General features: G+C 42.5%; 1 protein-coding gene and 1 long non-coding RNA gene across 6 annotated transcripts in view; one reads left to right on the plus strand and one right to left on the minus strand.

The window, feature by feature from the left end:
• ASAP1 (ArfGAP with SH3 domain, ankyrin repeat and PH domain 1) overlaps window positions 1–23,760 on the minus strand; it is a 176,077-nt gene that overhangs the window by 111,522 nt on the left and 40,795 nt on the right. For all 5 annotated transcript variants that reach the window (XM_084508985.1, XM_084508984.1, XM_084508987.1 and 2 more), the window contains exons 2-3: window positions 15,162–15,248; window positions 4,248–4,377 (exon numbers count right to left, since the gene is read on the minus strand). In XM_084508985.1, coding sequence (XP_084365111.1) covers window positions 4,248–4,377; window positions 15,162–15,220 — 189 coding nt within the window. In that variant the 5' untranslated portion in view covers window positions 15,221–15,248. The remainder of the gene's footprint in view (window positions 1–4,247; window positions 4,378–15,161; window positions 15,249–23,760) is intronic.
• The window catches only part of LOC311431479, a 44,801-nt gene continuing 25,160 nt past the window's right edge, over window positions 4,120–23,760 (plus strand). Inside the window, exon 1 of the long non-coding RNA XR_014689480.1 lies at window positions 4,120–4,399. This is a non-coding gene — a long non-coding RNA (uncharacterized lncRNA). The remainder of the gene's footprint in view (window positions 4,400–23,760) is intronic.

Below are 23,760 nucleotides of genomic sequence, written 5' to 3' on the forward strand. Positions count from 1 at the left end.
ACATTACTGAAGGTGATCAAGTAGCACAGGAGCACAGCAGTAAAACAAGCATCAGAAGTAACTGTGGCTCTTCCTTGTTATACCAGCAGCTTCCAAATGATCCAGGTACTGCAACTTCTTATCTAGCCAGCCTGCCTAAAGGGAACTTCAGCATTTAAGCTTAACCTCTGTATGTCATGACAATCCTACAAAACATCTGCTTTAGAACAGGCTGGTCATGATAACTGAGTTATCCCTCATGTGTAAAGATGTCCTTTCAGCTGGAGCTGGGGCACAGTGAAATGGTAATCAAGACAGTCTCGTGGAGATCCCACACGTGCAGCACTTATTCTCTGAACAGATGTCATCATTACCTAAAAATCCAAACTAGCTCACGCAGTAATATCAACTCAGGGATTAAAATCCACTCTTCAGAAAATCTATTTGAGTAACAAAGCATGGAACAACTGCAAATATAAAAACATGTTTGGTTGGACCAAAGCAGAGGCTATTACTTTAAGACGCTGCATCAGTGATCTGTCTATACCATCTTAGGATTTCCACAGTTTGATTGTTTTCTAAGTGATTAACCACCCATTTAGATAATCCACCTCTTTATGAGAATGGTATTATAAAAGCTTCTCCCACTTTCATGCTGAAATATGAATTTAAAAAATGTCTTCATCATACAAATGCAATGCTATCCTACAGAGAACAACACGGAAAGGAGCAAAGATTTCAGTTTCTCTTGAATTAGACTACAATATATGGTTTTGTTCCTTCCCCTTGGGGTTTGAAAAGAACTCATTATTTTAGCATTAGAAAGAATGAACTTTAAAATCTGTGTTTACTGATGACCAACAGATAACACTCACACTTATAAAAAGTTATGATTAAAATATTTCTTGTGGCTCTTTGGTAATTACTCAAGTAGTAGATTCCTAACCCCAGCTACAAAGCTGACAGGGTCTTTTTGTTGTTGTTGCTCTGGTGCAACTGGATGACAAAAAGAGTTTTGTCTCTTTAGAAGAAAAAAAAAAACAACTTGCAAATTTTCAAAAGTTTCAATAGTTTAAACAGTGTGAAACCTTTCTAGTCAATCTGCTACCTACTACCATGTACTTACTATTTTTTTCTCTGAGGATATTACAACAGATTTGAGTAAAGTTTAGTTTTACTATTTAAAAACAAGTCACACTGAAATCTGTTCAGAAAATCATTCCTGGGCTCCTGATTTTTTGAGGTCTGCCTTTGTATTTTGTTGGGCTTTCCAAAGACTTGCCAAAATTCTAAGGCATCTTAATTTGTGAAAATGCCTGCTCTGATACTTTACCTGAAAATTGTCCCAAAATTGCATCTAACTGGATCCCAAGTCTAATCTGAAAAGAATTATATCTGGAGAGAGTCGTAACTAGGAGAGAATATGCATCTATCTACCTAGAGAGCTGAATAAACTGTACTTCTACTGGAAGAAAAACAAGTGAGAAAAAAAAAGAAAACAACAGCAGGTGATTCCATCATCTACTTTATTATTTCAGAAAACTTACTAATTGTGATTAAGGAACAGTAAATTCACAATTCTGTGGTGCCTTCACAGAACTAGATACAGACGCACACACACAAACATGCAAACAACTATTTCTTTTTTGTCACATTCTTAATGAAAAGGTGGTTTAGTTCTTATCACTGGTCTGAGCTACAGCAAGAATTACCTCAGACTGAGAGGCCATGAAACAGATCCAACTTCTGTTAATCTGGTTAATTTCCCTAGTGTTTCAGTTCATACAAGAGTTTTAGTTCTGTCTCATTTAGAATAAAGAAAATAATTTGCTTATCCAAAAATGACCTTACAGTCTCTGGGGTAGGTGCAGCTTGTTTTGAATTATGTTCACTTTAACTTGAGCTAAGAGACTTCATGCTGCAGAGCCCTAACAGCACAGAGCTTGACATTGTCTGCAAAAGCCTACTGAGGCTCCAACCCACATGCAACATTAGGTTAAAAATCAAACAGCTGAAAGGATGGGATCATCCTGTTTGCCTTAATATAGTGGGCTCAGAATTGAAGTTCAGGAGCTGCTTGAAGAGCTCTTCAGTCATCCACGATGCACGGACAATAGCAGCTGTAATAAGAACCACATAACAGCCACTTCAACCGTTCAATTTCAATCCACTGTTCCATATGAATCACAGCCTTGGGTGAGCAGATGTACAGAAACCAACGCAGCTTTAAAGTAGCACCAGGAGAACTGTGTATGCAAGCTACAACTACAATAAAGTCATACAGCCAAAGACTGTAATGGAGCACATCACTCGCCACATTCTGCCCATCTGCATTTCTTCATGCAAATTAATACAGATGAATTTGGGAGAGTTGCAGGTCTTCTGCAGTACCTATCAGCAGCGTATATCTGCATCGTTTCCCGTTAAGTAAAACTTTCCTATACTGACATATAATCAAAAAAACACAACCCAAGTCCAGAATCAATTTAAGTAGCAGACATTAAATAGAGCACACAAAATAGTTGCAAAAAAGAAACATATGAAATAACGCAAGCACTAGAAGCACCCAGTATTCTCTTCTGCTCTGATTTCTTACTATCAAATCTACCATTAAAACTTTGAAAATACACACAATCCACAGAAATGGTTCAAAAAAAAAAAAAAAAAAAAAAAAAAAAAAAAAAAAAAAAAAAAAAAAAAACGCTGTATATTTATCTTCTATATTTAAACTGCCCTCATTTGGTTCTATTTGGAAGGGCATTACCACATTAGTACAGTCTGAGTGTATCTCCCAAATTATAAAAGCATTTTACTGTATTCTTACCCTGAAAGTCACCAGTGATGGGAGAACACACGTTTAACTCTATGAATGCTGTCATCAGTACGAGCAAATAGAGAGTGGCTGTACCTATTCCACATAGTTAAGACCAGGGGGCAGCAATACTGTCAAACACAAAACAGGTTGATTTCTCACAAGTCTACAAAAGCAACTACGGCCTAGTTACAAAAAAAAAAAAAACAGTTACAGGTACGGAAAAAAAGTTGCAGAAGTTAGTCAAAGTTATGTAATTTTTAAAAAATAAGATAAGTGATTTTAAATGCAATCTCACAGTCATTCTATTACCTAGTCAGTTTCTGTAAACAACAGCACTAGGAAAAATTTAAACATGGAAACTTTCTACCAAGCCAATATTAAGCCATTTTAGTCCTATGGTATCCGATTTCCCATATCCAGGACCACCAGAAGAACGCCATGATCGATATCCTTTCCTTGCATGCCAAATACTTTGCTCCTACCAACACATTCAGCAAAACTAAAAAGAATCTGAAATCCATCTCCAAGACAGGCACTGGCTCCTCAAATATCGACAGATACTTGTCAAACTGAGAGCGTAATCCAAAACAAGAACACATTGTGGTTTATGAAGCAACAGCAAAAAACTGTTTTCTTCCAGTGTCGTTAGGCTAGAAACCTTCAACTGAGTGCAGAGTAAGAGATGAGCTACACTTAAAAAGTCCTTTGGAAGACATTTCCTCTTAGCTGCTGACCTAGTCCCTAAGAAATCTCATTGAAACCTCAAATAGGAAGCAATAGCCTGATATCCCATAGAAAGCAGCTCTCTAACTTTGCCTGATGTAATACATACGTTCCCTGATAGTGAAGCAGGATGGACATTTAAATGACACTAATAAAAAGCAAAGAAAGACAACACCGAGGCTTCAAGGTTGAGACGATGAGACAATCTGGCCACTTCTACTGCCTTATTTTGCTCTCCTTCCACCACTTACTTTGCTTTCCTCTCTCCAAATTTACCCCTCCATCCTCCACCTCAGCCCTCAAAGTCCCCCTCCAGGTTTCTGCGGTCAGATTTCTGCGTTGCCTTGATCTAACGACACGGGGAAACCTCTCAGGCTCCCAAACCAAACTCAACCTCCAGAACACCCAACACCCACACTTTTTTCTCCCCTGCTGCAGCAGCCACCAGGAGCCCGAAGAAGTACGATGCTGGCCCCCAAGTTCCAGCAGCTGCTCCGTGCGCTGGTCTCGAGGATGTGAGGGCAGGAAAGCTTTCTGCAACTGGCTCCACACAAGCGCAAAGTCCCACGACTCAAAGAGCAGAGGAGACTACGTGCATACCAATGCCTCCAGCTCCCGTGGATTTGGGCTGCAAGCGCTGCCCCGTCCTGACGCTCCTTAGGGAAGCTAAAACATTAAATAAGTAAATAAATAAATAAAATGAGGGGGGAGAGCAGCGAGGCTCGGTTACCTCTTCCAGCAGCGTGACCGTGTTCCTGCAGTTCTGCAAGCGGGTGGTGAAGCTGGAGGTGGTCGGGGAGTTGTAATCCTCGGTGGTCTCGGCGATGAACTCCGACACGGTGATCTGGTCCGGCATGATCCTGGGGAGCCACACCGAGCCAAGTTTGTTTTTTTTTTTTTGTTTTGGGGGGGTTGAAAAAAGGAGGGTAAACGGGGAAAAAAAAAAAAAAAAAAAAAAAAAAGCAGAGGGAAGATGTTAAGAGGCGGCAGAGCCCCGCAGCATCAAGGCGGCTGAGTCGCAGGGAGAGGCTGAGCCTCCTCGCCCCCCACACCACCCTCCTCCTCCTCCTCCTCCTCTTCTTCCTCCTCCTCCTCCTCTTCCTCCTCCCGGGCAGGAGGTGAAGGGGGGCGAGGCCCCGCCGGTGGGGAGCAGCTCCCCTCGGCTGCCTGCGGGGCCGGGGCCGCCTGTGAGGAGCGGGAGGAGGAGGAGGAGAAGGGAGGAGGAGGAGGAGGGAGGGGAGGAAGGCGGGAGGGCAGCAACACCCGCCGCGCTCAGCCCCTTTTCCCCCCTCCCTCCGCCCCTCGCTTGTCCCCGAGCTGAGCTTGGGGCTCGGGCGGGAGGAGGAGGAGGAGGAAGAAGAGGAGAAGAAGGGACAGGGACAGGGGTATGGCGACGGGGGCTGGCGACAAGAGGGGGGGGGGCTCCGCCGCCGCTGACAGTCACCGGGGAGCCGCACGCGCTGCCCTGCGCCCGCCCGCACCCGTTACGTGGGCCAAGGAGGAAGTGCGCGGCGCAGGCGCGCCCGCCCGCCTCGCCCCCTGCCGGGCGGGGAGGTCGGGGAGGGGGGGGGGAGGTTGGTTTAAAATTAAAATGTTTTTTAAATTTCAAATCGGGATGTTGCTAACGTCGGTGTTGAACGAAAAGGCGGCGTGTGTGTGTGGTGGGGGGGGGGGTCGGGGGGGAGCAGGCGCGAGAGCGGTGGGTTTCAGAGTGAAAGGAAATAGTGTGAAAATGTGAACTGTGTAACTAATGGGGGGGGGGGATTAATGGCAAATAAATGCTAACTGTAAAAAGATAAACATTAACCATATAACTAATAGAGGGAAATTAATGGCTTGATATGAGCGATCGTTAATGATTTTTAATTAATAAGATCGATAATGAATGACTTAATTAATAATAATAACAACTGCTGTTGGACTGCTGAGGGCTGACCGGCTGTGACATCCCGCTCCCCATCCCGGTACCAGGCTTGGTTCCTGCATCCCGGCACCAGTGGAGATAAATCCCAGGGGTGACAGCGGGTTTTGTTTTGTTTTATTCTCCCCTCAGTCCATCGTAGGCAGTTAAAGCCCCGATTAGCACTCACAAGCCCTTGTACTCTGGGTGCTTTATGATACAAAGCATGAAGATACCAACTATCGTCCTGCAACTGCACTACTGATAATGTCATCGCCGTAAGCAACCTGTGCTGATTTTTCCCCTCCTTACAGCCAGGTACTTTTTAAGGGCCCCGCTCTGGCTCAGCACCACTCTGGAAGCCTCCAGCACCGAGCTTCTCTCCCAGTCCCACTTCTGACTGACTCGATGGCTGGGGCTCAATGGCTCTGACCCCAGTGGCAGCAGCACCAGCACCAGCCTGGAGCCCCCATCCCAGCCCCAGTATCTTCCCTTTGTGCTGCTCATCAAACCCGCACCCTTTCAAAAGCACTATTTCTTCATAAGTCAAACTATTAAAATGTCCTTTTTTTTATTACTGCATCATGGAACTCTGGGAATGGACGGACAGTGATAAGGAGGTTTTATTTTTCCATTTTTTTTTTTTTTTTCTTAAAGCTCAGATTCAGGGCCCCATATGTGCCTTTATAAAGAAGGCTGGGTCTCGGGAGACTCGAGTAATTATGGTCATCTGCCATTTCAGCCTGATTTATTTAATCAGAGTATGTGTTTTCCTTCTCTTTGTATTTGGGATGCTCTCCACAAAAGCCAGAAAATTCAGGACTGGTAAATGCCCTGACATCTGAATAATTGAAAATGAGCAATATGATACAGATACGTCCAATTCCAGGGTTTTAGCATTCTGTACGTCAGCACCTGCTCCTGTGCTACAGCACACTTAGGCTGGTACATGGTTTTCAATGTAATTCTAACAAAACACTCAGAAACAGCTTAAAATACCAACAAGAGGCTGCAACGCCTGAGTAAGCATTAAAAGGAGATACCTGCTTGGTTTATACCCATAAAAAATGATGTCACCAGCAGGATTTGCAAGCAGCTCTGCCAGCAAAAATATGACCAATGCTCCAGAGACATGGGCCTGGCTGTGGTTTCTGTGGCACAGTTGAAGCCCTGCATAGCCATGGGGTTGCTTTTGGGGCTTACTATGGCACCAGTGGCTGTGGGATGTCACAGGGCTATGAGAGGTAGGGTGGGCAAGGGGCGGAGGACACCAAGAAAAGAAGTGCGTGGGAGTTGCACTGGAAAAAAAAATTGAGCGGGTGGAAAAACAGACAAAAAAAAAAGATTGAGAAAGCGAATGGAGTAGGTAGGAAGAAAATCAATTGAGGATCGTGCTCGTAAAAGCAGTGGAGGAGGAAGAGAGAGCAAGGAGATAAAAATGGTTGACAAGATGAGGAGCAATCTGGAAAGGAGAGTGGAAAAGAATGATTGGGGGGTTTGGGCCAGGAAAGGGTTGTTAGAAGAAATAAAAAGAGCTATTCCAGCATGCCCAGCATGTCTGGATACTGGATAGCCGATGGATATGTCCCTGGGGCCAAACAGGGCCTCTGTGGTCACCCTGGGTGACCCATGGCACCCTGCGGGCCATGGCCTGTCATACAGCTCTCCTTGCCTCAGGCCCACTGCCCAGGGCCACTGCAGCCAGGGACCTGGGCCTCCCCTGACAGATTTCACATGAGGGTAAATCCATGACAGCATTTATCCGGGTTTGGTGAGCTGAGTGCTTCCACTGCAATGTTTTGCTTTGTTCTTCCTCGGGTTGATACTACTGGGCTTATGCACTGGTCTTTGGATGGTCTTTGCTCTCCTAGGCAGACTTTTGCCCGTAGAGTGTGTACAGATTTCAGGAGGGATGGGTTCTTTAATCCTACTGAGAGAAATTTAAACCTTGGAGCTGAAGAGCATTGAAGAGGAAAGGAGACAGGGCAGGGGAACTGTAGCAGCAAAGAGTGGCAGGAATGAAGGCATAGCTGGGCAGCTTATGTGTTTCCTCATCAGGCAAAAAAAAATGATCATCTGACATAAAATATTAAATATATAAAAAGCAGAGAGAATACAGAAGAATACCAGGAAATAAGGAGAAAAGCACAAGGCCTAGAGATGAAAAAGTTGCCACTAACGATAATTGCCCGGTAGTCTGTTTTTTTAACTGTTCTGAAATTGTTCGCTTTTTCCTTTATAAAGAATGTGGTGCTCAGTTCTGCTGCTTTGAAGCAGCAGTTGATATTTCCCCATATAAATGCTTGTATAGAAAATAACCCTATGGGCATGACCTCTTTAGGCTTAGATTATCTCCCCGCTTAAACTCAGTAGAAGCAGGATTAACTAATTAGTAGCATGTTAATAAAAAATAAATGACACAATTTGCCTATCAAAATGTGCTTATATTTAACCTAGTCAAATTATATAACTGTTTCAGATATCTTTTGGTGGATTTCAGATTTAACCATGTTTCCTGTTTTGAATGCGATCAGCATCTGAGATTTACTTCTAAATGTGTAAGATGCACCTCTCTATAAATTGTCACTAACTGAAATCACTGTTTCACTTCACAAATGCCAAAGAATAATCAGCAGAGTGTGAAAGTTATATTTCACGGCGTCTGCTCTAACGATGTCTGCGTCTGGGCTCCGGGGGCAGGCTCTGCTGCAGCCTTGTATCATGCAAGGCTTGCCAGCAGCAGTCACACTTATCTCACTCCTCTCAGTTCCCTGAAGGGAAAGGCATCACTGTGTCCATCCTCGGACATGGTAGCACAGGTAAGAAGGGTGCAAGCAGCCCTGGAAACACAGCTTTTTGCTGGATGATACATCACAGTCAAGGAAGTTGTGCTGTTCTGCCATCCCACCCAGTGATTCAGTTTGCAAATCCGTTTGATTCCTTTGGCCTTTCTTACCATGACTGCCACCAGGAGAGTTAATTACAGCTATAAGTGCATGTTAGCATGTTGATAATATTTCTGCAGGATTTGTGATACCACACAAATATTGCTTAGGGAGAGGCTGAACAACATAGCAACACCAGCAGAAATTACTAACGCAGGTGTTTTGCAATCAGCTGAGTAGCAACTGTGGCATTTTTCATTTTATAGTACTCCAGTCATCGTGTATTTAGATTGAGATCAACAGCTCATTCACAAGAGCCAAGCAGTAGTCATCAGGTGATGATGACTGTTATCATTGCAAACTTTCAACCACCACGGATATGGGCCAGGGGTGAACAGCCACACTGCGCTTGCACAGCTCCTCATGGCATCAGCCCCATTAACTGCTGAAACCACACAGTGGTGTGAGAGAGAACAGGAGGATTATCTTTCTACTAGATAGAGGAGGTTGTGGCTCTCCTGAAAGCAAGCAGGATGTATTTTTGGTCGTGTAGCCATGCAAAGTCAGCTCTTCAGCACTGCCGTGCTACAGCGCGTGGCAGGGCTCTGCTGGGTGTGATCATGCAGAGAGCAGCCCCAGGACCACCCCAAGGCCACTGCTGCCTGCTGCAGGGAAAACAAGCTGGCAAACACACCTCAGGTGTGGCAGCCTCCAGGTTTTGGGAAACGAGCTTGACCTGGGTCCCTGGCTGGGTGCCAAAACCTCTGCCGAGCATGCTCAGACAAGCTGCCACCTGCATCATGTGCAGCCTGCCAGCGTGACTGTGAGAAGAAGGAAATTGCTGTGTGCATGGCTGCTATGTGGATGGCTCTCCTTCCCCAGTATGGACACAGTCATGCCAGGATCTCACATGTCAAATCTGCTCTTTTTATTTTCTTTCCCAAAAAGATTATGCCACTTCGTGCCTACATTCGTTTCTTTACTTGTGAGTTTCCCATCTTGGCTATTACTGCTAACAAAATTAGTGTAGATCAGGCATTAATGTTAAATGAAAACATCAGATCATTGCAATGCGTATGTCTTTGTTAGTAAACTATGTCGTTGTTCTTGTTATGCTCCTTAGCATCTTCATGAGCACAGAGAGTATCAGAATAGCAACAGAAGTAGAAGAGTGCTAAAACCCATCAGGAAAATATCCTTAGGCTATATTACTATACTACACTGATATTCTGGACAAATCTGTGCTTTGGTGTTATATTCATGCATTTCAGCTAAACACAGCAGTCAGTATTACTTCTCATCTTCTTAGCTCCCCTGACTCCCTCTATGGAAGCACTGTGTGGACCAAGGCCACCATGGTGTCCCAACACCCAAGTGAATTGTCTCATAGAATCACAGAATAGTTTGGGTTGGAAGGGACCTTAAAGATCACCCAGTTCCAACCCCTCTGCTATGGACAGGGACATCTCCCACCAGACCGGGTTGCCCAAAGTCCCACCCAGCCTGGCCTTGAGCACCTCCAGGGATAGGGCAACCACAGTGTCTATGGGCAGCCTGTGCCAGGGCCTCACTGCCCTCTGAGTGAAGAATTACCTCCTAATCTCCAATCTAAATATCCCCTCTTTTAGTTTAAAACCATTCCCGCTTGTCCTATCATTATCTGGCTGAGCAAAATGTTGCTCTCCATCTTTTTTATGAGCCCCCTTTAAGTACGGAAAAGCTGCAAGAAGGTCACCCTAGAGCCTTCTTTTCTCCAGGCTTAAGAGCCCCAGCTCTCTCAGCCTGTCTCCATAGGAGAGGTGCTCCAGCCATCTGATCATCTTCATGACCTTTCTCTGGACTAGTTCTAACAGTTCCACATCCTTCTTGTGCTGGGGGTCCCAGACCTGGACACAGCACTCCAAGTGGGCTCTCACAAGGCCAGAGCAGGACAGACCCATGAGGGACACCACTTGTCACTGGCCTCCACCTGGACATAGAGCTATTGACCACCACTCTCTGGGTGAGGCCTTCAGGCCAATTCTTATCCACTTGCATTTTGTCAGTTGGATTGAGCCTCCCTGAGAGAACGTGTACGCCAATTGCTGTTGTTACATTTTTGTAAGTTTATTCTCAGATAACTTTTGACAAAATTAATTGGAAATGCTCTTTTAAATGTATGGCCATAAGTATTAGAGCAAGCACAAATATTTCTGATTCAACACGTCTTTGAGTTGAGTGTTGGGTTTAGGGGATAAAAGGAGCTTCAAATCAACAAGAATCTTAGCAGGGTGGGTTTGGCAGCTCACTTTGGAATATCTCCTGCATTAAAACTCAGGAATCATTTTTTGTTAATGGAACTCCCATAGCTTTGTTATAAAAAATAAGCCCACCCCATTTACGTAAGGGCATGTAACACCACCCCTTGGTACTTCAGCTGGAAACATTCAGTCAGGAGAAGGTTCACCTCCAGGAACAGCGTCCTCTCAGAGAACGGTCCCATCGGCTAACTGAACCTTGTATGAAGGGTAGCAACTGCATTTTTTAACCTGCAGCATGTTTGCACTTTTAATATCACATAAGTGCATGATGTACTCACAGGAAAAGGCAAAGTCTATTTTAGACAGCAAAGCCTACATCACACATTGTGATTGGTGCTAATTTGCTTGAAGGGAACTTGCATGGTAAACTGCAAGTGGTTTTACTTGAGAAAGAAGGCTGTTGAATTTGACATTTGCAAACAAATCTTTAAAATTATTATATTATTGGGACAGAATAGTCAGGTAACTTTCCGGTCAAGGAAAACCATTCATATCTAAATAATTTCTGTGCATGCAGAAAAGCAGACTCCAGATCCAGCAAACATGCTGATTGCATTTCTGTATTTTTAAGCTACAGTGTCCTTTAATTTGGCTCATGAAATACATGAGCTGCATCAACAATTACTGTTGTTGCTGTGACTGTTTTGAATACAAGAATCAGCTGATTTCAATTTTAATACTGGCATTTCCAAGCATTTGTCTTCATTTGATATTCAAAAGTAGGTAAGAAAAGATAAGCAACTGTCTTAGAAACTACAGTATTCATTTAAAAGTATGTTAGCATGAGCCCTGGTGGCTTAAACAAAAGCTTCATTCTGCATTCTTTCAATATTAATATGATAGCAAAAAGAAAACCCATTGTGTTCTCATTATATGTGACATTTTGGTTACATTTGTGTTTTTAACACTATATGTGCCAAATGAAAAATCCAAACATATAACTGAATGATATATTTTGCATCTTTTTTGCATCAACATTTGCATGTTACTTGAATGTCCTGTGCAAGGAGCTGAACTGAATGAGAGGTAAGCCCAAACAGCTATCTCAAAGGCCAGCTGAAAATAACAGCACTGAAAACTGAGCATAGCATTGAGTTACGCAAGATTAAACCAACTAATTTGCTGATTCAGTTTTGCCTTTGTTGTTTTGGTTTTGTCATGCAAGATCAAGAGCCATGCAGACAAACACGTAACAGCATTCTGGGCTCACAGTCACAACAAGAAGTTCTGGAACCTCTGCAGCCTCCAAAGGGAAAAAACAGCAAAATGTCAGCCAGCAGCAAGTGGAAGCAGGCTGATGATGGAAGGGATACCCACTTTTTGTTGCAGGTGTGCTGAATTTGATATTTTTGTTGCATGCAGGGTTTTTTGTTGTTAGAGATGCTCATTTATGAAACTTTACTCTAGTTCATCAGATGCATAGTACTGTGTGTGTTAGGAGGCATCAGATTCAAACACAGCCCTTAAAACATCTACAGAATATAAAAACCCAGCAGTATATTCTTACATAAGTACCATGTTTTGGAGAGTTCAAAGAGCTCAAACTCTTGGGAATGTCAGAGGAGCCTCTGGCATATGTAACCCTTGTCTGTGGTGCATGTGATAGCCTGCTCCTTGCTGATGGAGACAACCACTCTTGGGCTGCTGGCCCTATGGGAGCTGCTGGCCCAGCAGGACCTGCCAACATGTGCCAGTGAGGGTGAGAACCTGCAGGGGAAGCCTGTGCGCAGTTATCCTGACCATGACCGAATGCTTGGACGGTTTTTGGGAAGGGCATAGCAGACACATTTGAAGGCAGCAGGAGGAGTTAAATGTTGGTTAGCATGAGAGTAGGGGTTGCAAAGCACAAGACTAAGCCAGTGTAGCATGAAGGGGAACTCTGTGATTAAACCAAGAGAAATAAGAGTCTGTTCAAAGCAAGAATCAGTAGTAGCTGAATACATTTTTTAAATATGGGAAATAGCAATGACTAAGATCAGAGACTGTTACTGCAAAAAAATGAACATGTTGCAGGGCAGCTGGCATAACAGGCTCTCCAAAAGAAAAAGAGAATGAAAAAAAAGCCTCAACCCGCACTGCAAACATTTCAATATTTTCTGTTTCCCTCTGGAAATGATATAGCTGTGTCATTATCCAGGCACAGTTCTGGTTCTACCTAAGCTGCTAGATGTATACTGATGGCAGCATGAATCTTGCCTGCAGTGAAACTGGAGATTCAGGCCAAAATGAACCTGGGAAGCAGTTTGAGGACTAAATAAAGGCTCTGTAGACCTGGTGGTATCTTGTCCTTGAGCTGCCACTCGCAGCTGTGACATGGCATTTGATCACTGTGTGCATCATTTCTCTATCTGTGGAATGCAGACAATTGCATGTATTTTTCTGGGTGAAAGCACACTAGGCTCTCCAGCTGAGCAGTGCTATAGCAGGACTGAGTATTTTTATTGTAGATTTTATTGCATGAGTTTTAAAAAACAGCTGAAGGATGAGAAGAGCTCTCAGGCCAAACAATTTCATCAACATTTTATTGGACAGACAAAAAGGATTGGCAGGCAAATAAAAGGACTGCTTCTACTAGTTGTTCATGACGTGAAAACATAAAGGAAATAGAGAGTTTTATTTTTTTTGGGTGGGGGGTGGTGGGGGCTGAGCTTCTGCTGTGTTAATCAGATGCATCGAAGTCATTTGCAAATGTGCACATGTATGGACCTACTGAGCTGAAGTTCAAAGGCTGGCTTATAATGTTGACTGAACATAGTTTGTGTAATGCTCAAAGGATTGTCATCAAGCAAAAATGGCTCAGTTTTAAAATTAGGGTCTGGACATTTGTCTATTAAAACATACGTTTGAATGTCATCTTTGTGGGGTTCCCTTAAAATCCAGAACAGCAGACAAGTGTCTGGAAACTTTTGGAAGCTGGTCTTGCCACATGGACCTAGTCCCATTGATGCTAAACGAAATAAAGAACCTCAAAATTTTAGTCTGGAATTCCATCATAGCATCCCCTCTCTCTGTCTACTTATTTGCTTCTACTTTTACCCATTTTAGGTCACTAAAAAAGAGCTTGCTGCTTCCTAAGTTAACTGGTTTTCCATTGACTTCAGTGGAGCATGGTCATCAGCCCATCCATCCTGCCCCTAATGAGTTTTTTTAATGCATTGCCAATACCATAAAATTCAAAAAGGGAGCAGGAGGGGTTTCAAAATTCTTTTCTGACAAGTTTTGTGGGAAGATAAATGTGAGTGGAGAGAAAAAATATTTATTGTCTCCATGGACAGAAAAGCTTTGCCCTCATCTTGCTCTTTATCAAGAGAATGAGTATAGGAAGAGGATCCTGTGAATGTCTCAGTCATGAGAAAAGTCTCACTAATGGTTTGCAGCTTCCTGAGAGCTGCAGTCAAGAAACAAATCCTCAGGAAATCAGGTTTCATTAATTTCAATGATTTTACCACTACTTATTTGCTTGTTTGTGGTTGTACTTTGTTTTATTCCTGCAAGAAAATCTAGGAGCAGTATGACTCAAAAAAAGTAAGTCCTGTTTCAAAATCAAGTGGAAATATCAAGCTTAATAGCTTCATACTTTTCAAAAGATGATTGTTTGACTTCTGGACTCTTGCTTATTTAGGCATTATGGGCTTAAAAAGGAAAAAAAAAAATATGCATATGCTTTGTGTGACAAAGCAAATACACCAAAGGAAGATTTATTCAGTTTTCAGAAGATCAGCAGCAGTGATTCACCCTTCTTGGCTGGGCTGGAGTGCAGTATGGCCAACCTTTCCCCCAGGGACGAAGATAAGATGAAAGACCCACACTGCTGCCATCCCCAAGCGGGGAGCAGTGACCTGTGCCAGAAGAGCTGCATCCAGAGCACCAGGTACAAAGCAAACTAAAGCCTCCACTGCAAATGTTGTTGTTGTAGGGGGTTCAAGTCAGGCAATCCAAATGCCATTTTAGTGGTTCAATGAAATACAGTAAAAGCTTTAAAACAAGAGCACTCACCATCCAGAGACTGAATAAACAAAAGCATATTTAGACAACTGTGTGCTATTCAGCGTTTTGCATCACAAGAAGAAGAGAGTCTCTCCTCTTTCAAACCCCCGCACAAATCCTGCCATAGATTTTGCAGGCTGATCTCAGAGATGGGTTGTTTGCAAAGTTAAAACAACATCAGTTACCAGATCTGGACACTTGAAAGGAGTTACGGAGTGTCATTTTTATACCCTCCCCTCCGCATCCAACTTTGAAATCTATGAAAGCAAAGCAAAATACATAATAAATATTATCGTTTGCTCCAGTACTTGCAAAGGCAGTCAGTGTTTTCTAAGGATTTACTGATTTGTTTGATTTTTTGATCCTTTAAGGATCAATAGGTAAGATATTTTCTGAAAAACACTTTCTGGTAACATCCAAAGTGGCATTTAGCAAATAAAACAAAAGCAAAAAACTGGCAGGTATTGAAATTGATAAAACCAATTTCTTTGGGGCCTATTTTCCACATTTTTTGGTCTGCTTTTTACACTTCAAACCTGGTTACTTATACTTATGTCTTTCTTCTTCCTTACCGATTCCATAATGAATCTCTTGAAGAAAAACTTGAAAGCCTGGAAGCTGAAGATCTCATGTCTCATCTGTCACGACCAGAAACCTACCTAGATGAGGAGAAAAGATGGCACAAATAAATAAAATTGGCCAAAGCTGTGGGACTGACAAAGTCACTTATTCAAACAGTTTAAAGCCACGTTTATTAATTAATTCTTCAGGGACAGCAATTTATCCTATGGTATTTGATTACTGTATTTGATATTGTGAGTTTCATTAGAGTAAACAGACCCATTAGAAACCCGCTGAGAATAGCACCTTGTGAAAAGTGCTACATCATGAGAGCTTCGTTTAGCTGACTGGGGAAACTCTCAGTGTGTAACTAAAAGTGGCAGCACTCGCTCAGCTGCTGTGTGTGCATGGCAGTGAGCACTGCCTGTCCTGGCTGTCTGACACTTCCCTCTAGAAGACCCTGTTTTCAGCTATAACTTCAGTTTAACCGCTCAGGCTGAAAATTTCCATGTCAAATGCATGCAGCAAACTTTTTTTTTTTTTTTTTTTTTTTTTTTTAGTGGGGAGTAAGGGGCAGATATGATTTGAAGGACAAAGAGTTTGGGTGGAAAAGTGATGTGGAAGGATGGATGCTGCATGTAGGAGAGGGGAAGAGGGGATATGGTTGTGCCAGGACATGGACTAGTAGTTCCAGACCCTTTAATCAAAATTCTTCCCTGCCACATGGAAATGGTCCATACTATTTCCAGTTTAAGACTTGTGTTGCTCTGGGGGCAGGAAAGTGATGGAGATGCTGCAGAACCTCTGGAGGAGGTAGACAGGACGGGGACACTTCAGCCACTGGGCTGAACTCCACATTAGATCCAATAGAGGGAGGCTGCCCCAGAGCACAGCCTTCAGTCAAGCACCGAGCACAGCCATACATGACCAGACTGCCCATTTCCATACGAGCACCCCACTTAATTCCTCCGTGAGTCTTTGTTTTCCTCTCTGAGGGAAGTCTTGCTGTTGCTGTCGACCTATTTCCCTAGAGGCTGCTCTAGTTTGTTTATGGGTTTTGTCCTGTTTGTTTTATGTTTCCAAATTTGCTATGTGGGTCTGGAGGGCTGCCAACCCTTAACATTAAAAGCAACGTAGGATAATCCCAGTCTCCAAAACATATGGGATTCAATTAAAAATTGCGACATAAAAGTTCTTGGATGGGATATTACTATCTTTCTTTTCCCTTCTGTTTCTGAGCCTTTTTAGGATACTTTCAAGTGATGTGGTCAAAATATGTTTTGCCATTAGGAGGACTAGAGGCCTCATTAACCAAACAGGTTTCAGATTTTTACATATATACATAAAGGATTTGAGATTCTACCATGTGCCACCAGCTTGGCAGCACCAGAGAAAACATAGTTACAGCTCTGTCCATAAGACTGAGCAGTGCTTTAAAGGAAGAGCTGTGTTCTTTGATATGAAGTCAAGTATGTAAGGTATCTAACATACACAGAATAAGGTATAAGTTATCTACCTTATACCCAACAGAAGTATATGCCTTATGTCCAGAATATTATGCTTGAATTTATGAATGAATGAATAAATATTATATGCAGGGAAAAGACTATTAGAAGAAGAGTTGGGTGCTGCACTGTTTTTCATGGGCTGGGAAAGGCCTCCAACAGCAGATAACAGTACCACAGTCTTACAACAAAATCACAGCCACTGGCAACCTTGGATCTGGCTCAACCCATGATGACATGTCTGTTGTTTAACATTACAGCACATCTGTTCTTTTTAATGATATTAGCCATCTCCTTAGGCAAAACAGTCACCTTGATGATTGCAGGTTTATGCTATTCAAATTAAAACAATGTTAGATTAAAAAAGAAAAAAAATATATAATGGCTTGTTGTAGGGATCCACCTGGATCCCTACAAGTCCATGGGTCCGGATGGGATTCATCCCCGGGTGCTGAAAGAGCTGGCGGATGTCATCGCGGAACCTCTATCAATTATTTTTCAATGATCCTGGGAATTTGGAGAGGTCCCAGTAGACTGGAAGCTGGCAAATGTTGTGCCAATTTTCAAGAAGGGTCAGAAAGAAGACCCTAGCAATTACAGGCCTGTCAGTCTCACGTCAGTGCCTGGTAAAATCATGGAGAAGTTGGTTCTCGGACTTATTGAGGCGCACCTGGGGGACAAAGCAGTCATTGGTCCCAGCCAGCATGGGTTTGTGAAGGGTAGGTCCTGCCTAACTAACCTGATTTCCTTTTATGATAAGATCACCCGTATGGTGGACCAAGGGAAACCAGCTGATGTGATTTTTTTGGACTTCAGCAAGGCTTTTGACACGGTTTCCCATAGGATCCTACTGGACAAAATGTCCACCATACAGCTAAATAAAAACATCATACGATGGGTGAGCAATTGGCTAACGGGCAGGGCCCAAAGGGTTATGGTAAATGGAGCTGCGTCAGGCTGGCGGGCGGTCACCAGTGGGGTCCCTCAAGGCTCCATTTTAGGGCCGGTACTTTTCAATATTTTTAGATGTAGGAATAGAGGGTATTTTGAGCAAGTTTGCTGATGACACCAAACTTGGAGGAGTTGTGGACTCAAATGAGGGCGTAAAGGCCTTGCAGAGGGATCTGGATAGGTTGGAGAGCTGGGCGATCACCAACCGCATGAAGTTCAATAAGAGCAAGTGCCGGGTCCTGCACCTGGGACGGGGAAACCCTGGCTGCATGTACAGACTGGGCGATGAGACGCTGGAGAGCAGCCTAGAAGAGAGGGATCTGGGGGTCGTGGTAGACAGCAAGTTGAATATGAGCCAGCAGTGTGCCCTGGCAGCCAGGAGGGCCAATCGTATCCTGGGGTGCATCAAGCACGGCATCGCTAGTAGGTCAAGGGAGGTGATTGTCCCGCTCTACTCTGCGCTGGTGCGGCCTCACCTCGAGTACTGTGTGCAGTTCTGGGCACCACAGTATAAAAAGGACATGAAACTGTTGGAAAGTGTCCAGAGGAGGGCTACGAGGATGGTGAAAGGCCTGGAGGGGAAGACGTACGAGGAACGGCTGAGGTCACTGGGCCTGTTCAGCCTGGAGAAGAGGAGGCTGAGGGGGTACCTCATCGCAGTCTACAACTTCCTCGTAAGGGGTTGTCAAGAGGCAGGAGACCTTTTCTCCATTAACACTAGTGACAGGACCCGCGGGAACGGGGTTAAGCTGAGGCAGGGGAAATTTAGGCTGGACGTCAGGAGGGGGTTCTTCACAGAGAGGGTGGTTGCACACTGGAACAGGCTCCCCAGGGAAGTGGTCACTGCACTGAGCCTGTCTGAATTTAAGAAGAGATTGGACTGTGAACTTAGGCACATGGTCTGAACTTTTGGGTAGACCTGTGCGGTGTCAAGAGTTGGACTTGATGATCCTTAAGGGTCCCTTCCAACTCAGGATATTCTATGATTCTATGATTCTATGATTTTAAAATGAAGTGCTGACCCAGGTTCACAAGTAAGTGTGATTTACATTAGATTATGTTTTGAACTGATAGTAATTTATTTGTATTTCATCCATTTTTCAAAAGTCCAAAAAGTCACAGAATTTCCTTACTTCCGCTGTAATATGCTGAAGATTATTTAATTACCCATTTGCTATAGGCAGTGTTAACAGCATTTGCAGTTAGATCTCAGTGGCTCAGGGTGATTATATTCCCTTTCTAGGTCTCATGTTCATTTCTGGGCCTCTCAGTACTACACTAACTAGCAAACAAAGTGAAATGTGGAACAAATCCAGAAAAATATTTGTAAAGGAATCAAGTTGGTTGAAGTTATCAGGAGTGATTGATGAGAAACAACAATGAGAAGGAAACATACGTGGCTTCCCCAGAGAGAAGAGAGTTGGCCCGAGTTGAAGAAGCTCACGTGGGTCCAACTCCTTGTCTCAGTGGCCTTGGACAGGTTATTAGGCCTGCATTCAGATGGCAAATTCCTCAGGCCTTGAACGCACGAGAATGTTTCATCTTTCATAAAGTATTTCCAAGGCTAAATACAGCTTTTAATAAACTTGGCCCAAAGACAGATGACCTCTTGCCTCTCTACTTCTCGCCTGAAAAAAAGAAGGCTGCCCAACCATCCCTAGCAATGTGAGGGTAACGTTATCAGCTTTATGCAAAGTGCTCATATATGACAGCATGTGAGTGGGAGCAGGGAGTGAATAGGAAATAGAAGAACCCAGAATGGATGGAGAACAATGAACACCTGGAGCAATATGATTGCTTTTTGCCTACGGACACCCACAGCTGAAAAGAGAAAGACTAGTTGGGGCTTAAGTAAGAGAAAGAGGCCTAACGAGGAACAGGATGACATTAAAGTCACATGGAAACTGGGTGTCAACTGAGATGTGTTAATACAATAGCAAATTCTATTAGTCCTCAGATGAGGAAAGCATTTATTCTTGTGCCTGATTATGAGTACATGCAATCATATTAAATTAATTGGTGCAATCTAAGTGCTTGACTAATCCTAGCTCTTAACTAACAAGTATAATGAGTTGAATCCCCATATTTTTAAGCTTTTAGAACTGGTAAAATAGCATGGAAAGCCAATGAATACTCAGGGTAGAATATAAAAATTGCAATGTATATTGGATAACAGGCAAGAAGAAAATCTTATGCAAGGATTTTGCAGAGAAGAAGAAAATATCAGGAAATATTTTTGCAGTCTGTAATCACCTGCATTTGATACTGCTTAAACTCTCTGTGATTTCATGCATAAGTCATTTAATGACCTATTTTGGTTTGCTTTTAGTTATGGAGGATTTATTTTTGCTTTCATAATAGAATACACAGTCTGAACAACCTGGGGAGTATATACCTAAGTACATATTTTGCATGCCTAATGAATATTTTAGGACAAATATTAACCAGACGTTTTTCATGAATGTTTGAACTGGAGTTAACCCACCTAGAAAAACTCAAACAAGCAAAAGTTAATATTGTTTCTACAGTCACTGATGTAGCAATAATAGTAGTTGTACACCACCATGCTGAAAATCAACTCCCTTTATGTCCAAACAATAGCGTGAATCACAGAATTCTGACCTTGATATACAAATGTGATCATGTAGTAATTATAGCTCTTGTACTTTCTGTATAAACAGACTACTTCATCTGGAAATGCTGTAGAGTACTTCTTCATTCTGCAATTTACAGCTAATGACTGAGCAGAAAGCTTTTATATCCCAAGAAGTTTTAAAATGATGCAGGTAGAAAATATCTTATTTGCTGCAAATGAGCAAATGAAAAAAATAGGCTGGTTATTTTAACTACTGGGAATCAACTATTTGCTCTATCTAGATTCTGTTGAAAAGCATGTCTTGCAAATTTTATGATTGTTTTCAAAATCATGTTTTACAAAGATTATTGAAACTATTTTCATGACCAAAATACAGAATTAAACCACTCAATTCATGTAATAACTGACATTTGCTTGAATCAACTGTGAGATTAAAGAAAATATATTTTATTTTATGCCAAAATCTGCTATAGGTTCCTTTTGCTTGTGTCTATGTTGTTATCCTCCAAACAGCATGCAAGAAACCTATGTTCTCTGGTTTCACCCTAATCCATGATTTGGATAACGCTATTAGCATGTGGTCTAACATATGAAGGGAATTTGAGGGTATTTGTCTCTGGACATGTCACCTCAGACCTGATTTTAATATATCCTAAGCAATGAAAGCCCCATCCTGACCTCATACATTAGCAGTGTCCTCAGTGCTTCCATAAAAATACACCATCAAAGCACTGGCATGCTTATGGGAATGAGCTGAATCGTGAAAGAAGTAATAATAGAAAAGTCATCATTGAATTGCATGTACCAAGGCAGTACACATATTTCTTTGTTAAATAGTCTGTTTTACCCTGGATGTCCACACACAGCTGTCCTTACAAGAGGGCTCGAACAGGTTTTTAGGAATTGCTGTAATTAACCTCTGGGAAGCCAAGGGCAAGATGAGTTATGTGGTCACTGCCTGGCCTGAGTGCTCAAGGCAGGAAAAGTAGCACTCAGCAAAAAACACAGAGGCTGGCGACCACCAGGACTGGATTCTTTGTCAAAGCATCTGTCACTTGTCTTTCTCTTTCATCTCACAGCATCTTTCTCTTTCATCTCACCTTGTGCACTGGTACCTGCCTTACTGTGTGAGCAGATCACTGCATACCACCTGTCCTGCTCTGTGTTCACAGTGGTCTCCACTCAATTTCTGCTTGTTTTACTAGCGATACTTCTGCTTCTCTTACAAGTTATGGATGATGATGTAGAATAGCTTAGAGCCCAGATAAGACCCTGAAAAATTGAGTGACAATCTCTTTGAGTCCGTATTTATAATTGTTTCTGAGAACTGTCAATTGCTCAATTCGTAATCTATAAAATATTTACAATATGACTTTAAATACCTCTAGTTTCTTAATCAAAATGCTGCTTGGTGCCAAAAGCTCTACTAAAGTTCATACTTACTACATCAATAGTATTGATTTTTTTTTTTTTTTTCAAGAAAATATAAAACCTCAAAAACTATGAAAATAGCTTTCTTGAAATAAAATACATTTCCTTTAATTCCATCCTGGTTGCCATGAATTGCATTACTTTTCAATAATTCCTTTTGAATAGTGTCTGGAATTAGCCATTCCAGTGTTTTACAATGGATTGATGTGAGGTTGAGAGGATTATTAATCCTCAGGTCATTCTATTGAGCTTTAAAATATATTGGCAAAGTAGTTTTCTTCCATGAAATAGCCATGTGTTTGAATACATATTGAAAATCAACTTTTAAAATTCAGGTAATTCCTTGTACAGTATTCTTAGTAAAAACAAACAAACAAACAAACAAAAACTCGTTTTAGGAGATGGCATTGCTGTTAGAATGGAAAATCATTCTCCACATTCATCTGATGATACAATCCTCCTATGATTATGAAATGATTATATGATATCTGGGCTGTACAAAGGGCTATGGAATAGTTGCACTGGACAGCCTAAATCTGCTTTAGGAATTCATGCCACAAAAGTTGATAAGTCTAGGGTTTAACAGTTTTGTAATATATCACCACTGTACAATTTTACAACACATCGCTACAGCCAGCCAGAGGGTTTAAGTGCAATTGTTTGGTAATTTTCTGCAATCTTCTTCAAAGGTGAATTTTCAAGACTCAGGTATATGACACAGAGATTTGTGTAAGTATTTAGACTGAAGGACTCTGCAGTCTTTGATGCCTGTCTTTTGTTATTTGTTGAAGGCCTTCAGGACGGCGGTGTTGTGACTTAAACCTCTTTGGATCTACTTACGAGTGACCTTTTTATCACTTCCTACGATATCCATCAGCTGTTTCTTGGGCTTGGGGAAGATTTTTTATTTTGTGGAGGCAGCAGTTAATCAGAGTGCCTGATTCCCAGCTGCAGACCTCTAGAGAGCTCTCATAGATCCTGTCAAGGGTATTTTCTTATATTTGATGACAAGGCTGCCATCCACAGTCCAAGATTTTGAGTTACTTGCAATCTACTTCTGAAGCCTGTGAGAAGCTCATGACATGAGAGTGTTTTCCGCCTGCTCTGCAAGGTTAGTAACTGTTTATGATTAGTTCAGTATGGAGTCTGCAGTAAATAGTCCTGTGCACAGTATATGGATGATAGATTAATAATACAATCTGAATGTTACATCCTCTTGTCACTGTCCCCACTCATTTTCGATAGCTGTTTATTGTGGGCTGAATTCAATAACGGCAACTTGCAAATGGATTTATAGGATTGTACAAATCAGAAACGACTAAACCTGTTGTAGCCATGTTAAAAATCAGCTTCTCTCTGCATGGTGCATCTGAGCTTTCCGTATCATCCCTACTTTTCTGCTGTGTGGTGGCAGCTCTCAAGCAAAGCCAGTGGCACGCCTCCTGCTTCTAGCTGTCATCGATTGTTCAGGCACTCATCAGGTCTTGCATTGTCTGAACACATCACGAAAGTCAATGAACACATTTCCTCCTGAAAGGATCATTGCTAATTCTTCTCCAAAGACGAGTCCCACACAGACGGTCTGTAGCAGAGCCAGGAACCAGACCCCGATGTGCTCATCTCAGTCTGCTGTCTCCAGCACAAAGCCAGGCTTTGAGCAGAAGGATGACTCCACAGTGCCTTCTGCCAGCTCCTCTTGTCTCGGTACAGCTCTGCCCTTCAAACTGCCGTTTTTTTCATGCCTTCCCCTTTGGCACGTGCCAAGCAGTGCCACTCTCCTGCTTAGGGACCCTGTGTCTGTTTCACATCCTTTGGCTGGTACAGCACTGCTGGCCGTTCTGGCTTTCAGCAGTGCAGTCAGGCACAGAATTATCAAAGTCTCTCTATGGAATATCCAGAAATACAAGGCACATAGAAACCTCAATACAAGAACACAAAGATGTTCTTAAATATCCTCTCCTTTCATTCCTCACGTCTGTATCTCCTCCTGTACTGAGTCATGTCCAGATCCATGAGCATGCCTTTGAAATCATATGCACTATTTATATAGAAAAATGAGATTATCTCAAAGGAAGTGACAGAACAGAGCCTAAAACTTGATCCAGACTCAGTCCATGTTAATGGGAT

Source organism: Aythya ferina, assembly GCF_964211825.1.
Source record: "Aythya ferina genome assembly, chromosome: 2".
Taxonomy (NCBI): domain Eukaryota; kingdom Metazoa; phylum Chordata; class Aves; order Anseriformes; family Anatidae; genus Aythya; species Aythya ferina.